At 26.1% G+C, this 8,970-nt stretch overlaps 1 protein-coding gene and 1 non-coding gene across 5 annotated transcripts in view; both read left to right on the forward strand.

Moving 5' to 3' along the window:
• Window positions 1–4,664, forward strand: part of LOC129981948 (cell adhesion molecule DSCAM-like) — a 627,118-nt gene extending 622,454 nt beyond the window's left edge. For 3 of the 4 annotated variants that reach the window (XM_056093016.1, XM_056093014.1, XM_056093015.1), the window contains exons 25-26: window positions 514–650; window positions 4,184–4,664. In XM_056093016.1, coding sequence (XP_055948991.1) covers window positions 514–650; window positions 4,184–4,230 — 184 coding nt within the window. In that variant the 3' untranslated portion in view covers window positions 4,231–4,664. Of the gene's footprint in view, window positions 1–513; window positions 651–4,183 lie in introns of those variants that run through there. The other variant, XM_056093017.1, reaches the window with a different exon arrangement.
• A 2,117-nt stretch (window positions 4,665–6,781) lies between these two features.
• Window positions 6,782–6,892, forward strand: LOC129982007 (U6 spliceosomal RNA). Its single transcript, XR_008785412.1, has one exon. It is a non-coding gene; the product is annotated as a U6 spliceosomal RNA (small nuclear RNA).
• The last annotated feature ends 2,078 nt before the right edge of the window (window positions 6,893–8,970 follow it).

Below are 8,970 nucleotides of genomic sequence, written 5' to 3' on the forward strand. Positions count from 1 at the left end.
AACGTTATTTACAGTAAAAATGTTTTTACGTCTGGATACACTAGAGTAATACGATATTTTTTTCTGAAAAAAATCACTTTAAAATACTTTAATAATATAGAAATAGTTTTGAATTATCACATACATAAAATACAATCTATTGCAATATTGGTTATTCAGTTAAACAACAAGGAAATAAATTATTTTAGTTATTTAAATTATCTTTGAAGTAATATCAATAATTTTTTAGCATTTAACAATTAGTTTATCTTTAAATAAATATTAACAAAATAGTATAGTATAGCAGTATCAATCGGTCTATTTAATTATATCTGCACAACGTGAATAAACAAAAACATACAGTGTCGGTTACTTGAATAAATTGAATAATAAAAAATCAACCTCTAAAACACTTATTATATGAATATCATTCTAATATCATAAAGGAAATATTATATTTTAAATATCTCTTTACAAATCAAATGAACATTAATTCGTATAGAAATTCAATTCCAGTTTGATTTCCTCCCTTAGCTATGAAGACGGGGCGAGCGACATGGAAGAAGGCAGTCGTCGTCTGACCTGCCCCCCTCATCCGGATTCTGCAGACATTGATGAATTATCGGAAACCGAATGCGACAGGCATCACAACTCCTGGATTGTTATCAGAGGTAGGAATCACTGATCGCATAAACGCGTCACGCTACCGCCAGATGGATTGTAAACTGATTTGACAGTTGGGGACGGAAATTGGTTCCGTGCCGAAGAGCTCAATCCTGTTAGAGCTGGGCCTGGAAATCCTGGATAAAGCCAGATGATTCCTTTTCCGGGGATTAAGCTCTAGCCGCTGGTTATCATAAAACACGAATCGCTGACCCATAAAGGATTGTTCGCCAATCATGAAATATTATGAAGGGTGTTTGGATAGTGATTTCGCGAAATTCAGGACTTTGGATGATACATGTAATTGCCATGTGTATATGACAGATTCTATATACCTTAGAAAAATTAATTTATTGAGTTGCATGGAGTAGCGGTTATAAAAACTAGGTTTTTCATTAAAAAACTTCTATATTAAAACTAATGAAATGAATAAGACCATATTTTGTATACACGTTTTCAAAGGACATAGGAAAATGTATCCACAAAAATTATAAAATCAAAAGTCGTCGATAGGGAGAGATCGGAGTTCGCTGCTGTTGGAATAGAAAATGACTTATACTCGCAATAAACTCGTGATAATAAATTCTACAAACTTTCAATAATGTTTAAATTATATAAAATAATTGATGGAAGTTCCCAAAAGTTCATAAGTTCTTCATTTTAATATAAACCAGCGGTACTAGTTCCTCGAAATTTTCGCTCACACTTTCTAATAAATGTGTATTGTTAGCCGCATGCCATTAGCGAATAAAGTTATGAAAAAAAAAACGTATTAGCATGATCATAAGTTATTTTTCTTAGTGATTAATCCCTGGGATACATTTAATACACAAGCAACAGAATAAGGGTGTGTATTTTGAATCCTATTTTTTAAAAAGTTCGAAACCAAAAATTTCATACAGAAATGGAACTGTTGTTGCTAAATCACTTTTCAAATGACATATATTTCATATATCGCTTTTGCAACATTATGAAAGTACAGACAGTTGATCTCTTAAAAGATTTAGACCCACATTCGATAGGTATCTATACTTTAGGTGTTAAGTTTATGTGCCAATTATTTTTTTATCTAGTTTCCTTCATTTTGTAATTATCATGTTAAATTATATTCGAACAGCCTGCCTGGCAAATTTCCTTTAATGGCAGGATTTTGTTTAAAATTTTGAAGAAATCTATAGATTTAGTGTAAAGATCGTATGTCAAATTTTGATCCTCTATCTAAAAGTATTTTTGAATTATTGTGTTCATGCATATAATTCATGAATCCAAAACTGTATTTTTCGGATTTTGAGAGGTCTCAAACGTGGAGATTCGTCAAAATCTCAAATTCGAATTCCTTGACGATATATACTCTTTGTATACTTCGTATTCCAAAAAATAAATTTGAAAATGTCTGAATAGATAATTATTTAGAAAACTGATTAGAAATCAATATCGAAATCAGAATTTCATACAGAACGGGAACTGTATCAAAATATCGAATTCGAATTCCTAGACAATATATACTCTTTGTATACTTCGTATTCCAAAAAATAAATTTGAGAATGTCTGTGTAGATAATAATTTAGAAAATTGATTAGAAATCACTATGGAAAGATATTAACGTATCTATTAAACATTCATAAACAGCTGAAACATTTCACAACAAATAAAACCTTATAAAAATTTTTGCTTATTTTTATTTTTCATTTTCTATAAATTATTATAATATATAAAATTTATATCGATATTATATAATATACACATACTAAAAATATATAAAATTCATTAAAGAAAAAAAAGTAAAATAATAATAATAATAATAAAAAAAGAATAGAATGTAATAGACGAAGAATACTTGAATGAAGTAGCTGTCTGTTTTCTTTTTATTATTGATTTTGTTATAAAGATATATGACAGAAAATTGTGACATTGCCCGATGTAATTATTTAACCTTTCATTTCTCATACCTATTACGGAATTTCTTTTGAAATTGTCAATACAGACAAAAAAAAGGAAAAAAAAAATGATTCCAAATTGCGCAATCAGATTTCTTACGTTTTTTTTTAAAATAATAAAAGACGCATTATTTTTTATTTTGAGGTTTAAATTCAAAGCTCTAATGCAAACTTAGAATTTGATATCTAAAAAGGAATATGTGATAACGTTTTAAGAATTTTTAGCTAATGTCTTTTGTGAAAATTCATATAAAATTATTTAAATAATTTTGGGAAATAATGATGTTTATAAGTTTTAATTTTACGAGTCACGTAAAATTACATTGAGGGTATTTGAATGTAGTTATGCAATTTCACACTGACTTGAAATTAAATACGAATTCTTTTATTTAGTTATCCTTTCAAAACATTTGTGAGAAATCCTAGAATTCTCTTTTTTTTAAACACATAACAGTTCTACAAACCCTTCTTGAGTTTAACTTATATTTTCACCTAGGAAAACGTTTTTTTCTGCACCGGTACATGGGTATTCCTCAAGAATAAAATTTACATTACCGAATATTTCAAAGATATGTTTTTCAATCTTGAATTATTCACATAATGTTCATTTAAAATCGAATTAATCAATTCCATTGCTTGTGCTTATCGACTTTCTTCTCTTAAAGAATTAAAAACACAGAATGACAATTTATAAATGACTAATGGTGACTGAATTGGATTCTGAAAGTACGATTTTTTAATACAATTAACCTTTTTTCTACTGGCACAATATCTTTATACATATATATATAGTATATATATGTATAAAGATACACTGCCGACTAAAAACTACTATTGTTTTGCTTAGAATATCATTTATATTTTTGGCTAAATTTTCAGTAAGAGTATTTTCTAATCTTATGTATTATGTAGCAATTCTTTACAATTTTTTTATATTCAGTAAATCTTTGAATTTCCTTTCGATATCAATATTGTTTTTTTAGTGCAAAAGATTCCGCAAGTTTAACAATTTCTGTAGTGAGTAAATTAATCAAATTCTTCAATGCAGTTTTGAAAAATGCCCTTAATTTTCTTTTTTTTAAAATCATAATACGAAAAACTACGAATAATACGAAAACTGGAGTATTTGGGAAAGAAGAATCATTTCAAAAAATATTATTTGGCATATGTTTTACTGTGGTAACAAAAGAAATATTATTTTAACTCAGTTACGAATAGAGAAAACTCAAAATAGTATTGATTTTCACCAATTTGCATACAAAATGACAAAGCACATTCATTTCATTCATCAATTTGTAAGCTAATTTGCTGTTGGAAAAAAATAGTGTCAATTTCTTCCATTACGCAAGCATAGTAGCAACAGGTAATTATTCCGCTCCGCAGTATTGCAAGAGTGGAAATTAATGTCCTGAAAATAGCAACTCTTTAGCATACGAAATCGGAAGAAGCTGCCTTTCATTTTTTTTCTGTTCGTATCAATTGGTTTATTATATATATATATATATATATATATATATATATATATATAATCTTTTCGAAATGCTTGAGTAATTCAGAATTCATTTTTTATCCATCTTACGATCATTTATTCTCTTTTTTCGCAGAATCCTTTGAAGAAGATCTGATACGAAGAGTGCCTCATGTCTGTTGAAGACTACTTCCAAAATTTCAAATCATGTACTGCTCACTCAGTTAAAACAGTGCTGCCCCCTTCTGAATATAAGTAAAATGGTTTGAACTATGATTCCAAATCGTCATCACTCTCATCAACTATCATCATCATTTCCCGTTCCCAGTCACTGAATGATGATTCTCAATTTCTATGAATTGTGCCATGAAATGGAATAGCTATAAAATAGAAGAGAAAAAAAGAGAAATATTTTTCTGATATGTGTTATAAATAAATGATGGTCATATGTATTATGAAAGACTTTTTCCAAGAGTCCGTCTCATGTTAAGAATGGATATCTAATAAAATACTCCCTTTTATGAAACAGAATGATAAAGGGAATTCGTTTTTATTGTACTTCTCATAAAGTGTTAACACCATTTAAAGGATATTACTGAATAATCGTTTGTAATTGAAGCTTGTCTGTTGTTTTAAAATTTATTTAAAATGCATAAATCATTTGTTACATCATATTCTTTTATGCTTTCTTAAATGACGGATATCACTTTAAGAAATGCATTTATTTTAAAATAAAGTGAAACAAGCATTTCCATTTTGCTAAATCTTTATTAATGTATTTCTTATAAACTTTCGCTAATGCTTCTGAAATTGTAATTTAAAAAAAAATAGCTTATTCATAATTTAGTTTTTTGTTCATTATTTTAAAAGCATATATATATATATATATATATATAATTGCGTTACATTAAAATTAAATTGCTAATGAAAATTTATTTTTTGATTTAATCCTCATTATAAACCTTCATGGTTTTTTTAATCTTTTGCTGTATTATAAGGTATTGCTGAACTTATAACGTTATAAATTTATTTTGTTCTATTGATACATTTGAAAAAAATTTTAAGAAAATGAAAAAACCCTGCATGAATGTTAAGGTTATTTACGTTATAGAAAGGTATAAATTTTTTATTAAATTCAAATCTCAACAGTGAAGATAATTTGAAACATTTGATCCAATTCATTAATAGAATTAAATTTTCTTCATTATTTTTATTTCAGTTCATCAATTCAGAATCCATATTTAAAAAATGACTCAAGTGCAGATTGTTAAACTGATTTAATTTATTTTAAATATATCCATGTAATCCAACTTACCTCTTCATTAAAAATCATTTTCATAAAAATGTAAATATTTGTGTTGAATAATATTAAATGACCAATGTTTGAGCCATGTGTAATTTTATGATGCAAAAGGGTATATAAACATGCAAGTCTTCTAACAATTGTGCATGTTAATTGTAAATAAATTTTCTTGTTTGTGTTTGTGTCAAATTCATTTTTTAATTAATTTTCTATTTAGAAATTATAAATTTTATATTATAATTCTGCAGTATTTTCTATGGTGTTTTAAATTTATTAACAAAAATTTATCTTCTGGGAAATAAATAAGAATGTCATTAAATTCGAATTTCTTCGAGTAAAAGTACTCCTTGGAATTTAAATATAAGACTTTAAAAAGTGCATTTAGTACATAAATATTTAAAAACTGATAAAATAAACAAAAATTATATAACTTTTTTTTAACTATGCAAAAATAATCATTCTTAGAGTTTATAAAGACTGAAAATTCTCAGAGATAAGAAGATTTAGTAAGACGAAACTGAAAATGTAATTTCAATTTAAAATTACAAAAATAATTATAAACTATACGAACAATATTTTTTTTAAAAAACTGAAACATTTTAAAGATAAAGGTGACAATAAAATAAAAATAATGTGTTTATGTAAGAACCCCCTTTTTATTCAGATTTTTTTTCTGTGTGTTTGCCTACATACAATTGCATATATATTTTCATGATTTATATATTTGTATTTTGAATATTTTATTTTTATTTGATAATATTTCTCTAATTGTATTATATTATTTACTGTAAGTTTCCGTTCGTATGTGAGCATTTTTTTTTTTTTTTTTTTTGTATTTTTATATTTTCTTGTTTCCCTCATTTTTCCTAGAAGTTGTGCATGCGTCTTTTATATTTGAAATTTCTTGCACTATCAATTGGATACTGACTTACATTTGTAAATCTTGTTGTATACTTATTGGCACAAAATAATATATACATCGAGAATCAATATATACATGTGCGTGTGTGTGTTTGCGTAAGAGCGTCGTAATACAAAAATACAATACAAATTATTTTAATTTTAAAATTTAACTGTTTTAAAAACGTTTACAAGATGTTTTATGGAATACTGAAGATTAGATTGATTTTGAGAATATCTCAAAAATCAATTATTGGTGATATTATATTTTTACCAGTTTTGATAAAGGTTTTAAACGCATTTTTCTTACACAGCTCACATGCAAATATGAGTCGGGATCTTATAATATGCAATTATACTGAAATATTAGAATAAATGGCGAATGAAATTAATAGTTTCAAGAAATCTACGAACGGTAAATTGTAGGGTTATATTTCTCAACATGTAATTAGACTAAAAAAATGTCATGAATTTATAAAAAAAAGTATTTCATCCTAAATATTTGTAATTCACAGATGTACTCACCACATATAGTAAATATACTAAAACCCACTCATATACTAAAATAAAGACAATACAGAGAACATTGTATGATCCCTGCTAAAGGATGACACGGTAATCCATGAAGTTTTCCACATTATTTTATCCCCTTAATGAGAATGGCCGCAGGTGCATAAGACAGCATTATGCACTTAACCGTACCTACCGTAAATCTATTTTCATAATTTCCATGCGTTCGTTTCCATTATTCCGACCATATTTATCTAATTTGACCTACATCAGTTGTAGGTCAAATGAGATTATATTAAATATAATAACACATAAAAAATCAACACAAAAATAAATAAATGAATAAAATACAGCATGCAATGTAAATAGTTCCAGAATTCTTCTGGCTGTCCTTAAAAAGATTAGATAGAAGAAGAAATGCCTCATTAACAGAATGAGTGTCAACTATATGTGGCTGAAAGTAATTCCTTAGGAGCAAAGAACTAAATAAAATTTAAACTTCATAATTTTTTCAGAAGTACATTTATTTTTGAAACAAAATAAATTATTACTTTTTTCATCATTTAAATACTTTGGAAAATAAAAATTTAAAGAAAAGAAATTATATAGAGAAAAAAGAGAAATTTTTATTGAATGATTCTTTTTCATATTGCATAAATTATATAAGAATATTCTGTAGGGACATAAGAATTTAATGCTGAACGATTGTGTTTCCTCTACTAATATTTAAAAAACAATTGCTTGGTTCCAGCAAAAATACTTTTGTCTTAATAGAAATTTAGTCATATCTGTTTCAATTTAAATTTCAAATCATATAGGAATTGGCTAAAAATTAGAATGATTCATAGGACAATAAGCAGTACGACATAAGGCTAAGTTTATTAACATAGGTCATAAGTTATTAACATGCGTTTGATGCATCTTCACTACTATTGTCCATTGGACATTAAAAATTAATTAATTAATCATTTTATAACAGCAGAAATATATGACTATCAAAATTTCAGCTTTAAAATATTTTGTTGTGAAAGCTTTTAAGAGACCAAATTGCATAAAATATTTACATTTTAGCGAAAATTAATCCGAGCGAACCAGCTGTTCACCAAAGGTGGCTAATTTAAAATATAAATTAATGTCCCTCATAAATGTTTATGGGAATGCCAAGTATTTTTCATATAATATTGTCTCCTTTTTGAATTCAGTATATTTTTTTAATTAATTGTATTCTTCTGTGACTGATATTTTATATGAAAAGGGAAGGAAGAATGAAAGCTTGTTTATATATTTTAAAACTCAAAGGGAACAAAAAATTCTTATGTAAAGTTTGGTCTAAGAAGTTAAAATTATATAAATCTATTATGATTATATTATAATTCTTGATTATTTGCCATATTTTCCTAATTATTAAGAAATCGATTGAATAAATATATCAATGGATTTTTTAATAATCTTTTTCCTAAATGATAAACTATTTGAAATTCGTTGCATGTACCAATTACTTTAAATAAAGAGAATCGTACCATAATTGTGAAAAAAATATTTCGAATTATTTTCATTGAAGTTTTTTGTTCTGATATTCTTCATAATATATTGAAAATAATTTATTTCATAGTCACACTTTTAACACTCTATTTATCCATAATAAACGGACACATTGTTGTTTTCATCTTCGCATTACTGAATTTATAATTTATTTTAATGATATTTATATGCTGCCATCCTGTAATATGAATAAGACATGCATGAAGAAATAAATCTTCGAAATGATCTACAACGAGAACAGTTAAGCCTAGGGCTTCCTTAAAATAATTAAGCTTGTAGGGATTTATCAGATTGTAAGTGCTCCCTAAAAACTTTTTTTTTCAAATTTAATCCTATTTTCTTTTTTAAAATTAATCAAAATATAACGATGTTTCTCAAAAACTTCGCATCATATAATTGAGCAAAAACAATTTTTATACCTTTTGAAAATACAAAAGATAAAATTTCCAGTAATATCATCTGTACATGATTCAGAACTTCTATCATATTAACGGGTGATGGAAAATAAAAAAAAATATTTAAAAAAAATAGCTTATGATATTCCGCATAAAAGTTTTCAATCGCTTTTAAAATAATCAAATTATTGGTATGTGACACTGGAATAAAATTAATGTTAATCGCTACATAAAATAAAGCTATGGTTTATTATTTGAGTTTTCAATTTGAAA

Source organism: Argiope bruennichi, chromosome 8, assembly GCF_947563725.1.
Source record: "Argiope bruennichi chromosome 8, qqArgBrue1.1, whole genome shotgun sequence".
NCBI classification, from domain to species: domain Eukaryota; kingdom Metazoa; phylum Arthropoda; class Arachnida; order Araneae; family Araneidae; genus Argiope; species Argiope bruennichi.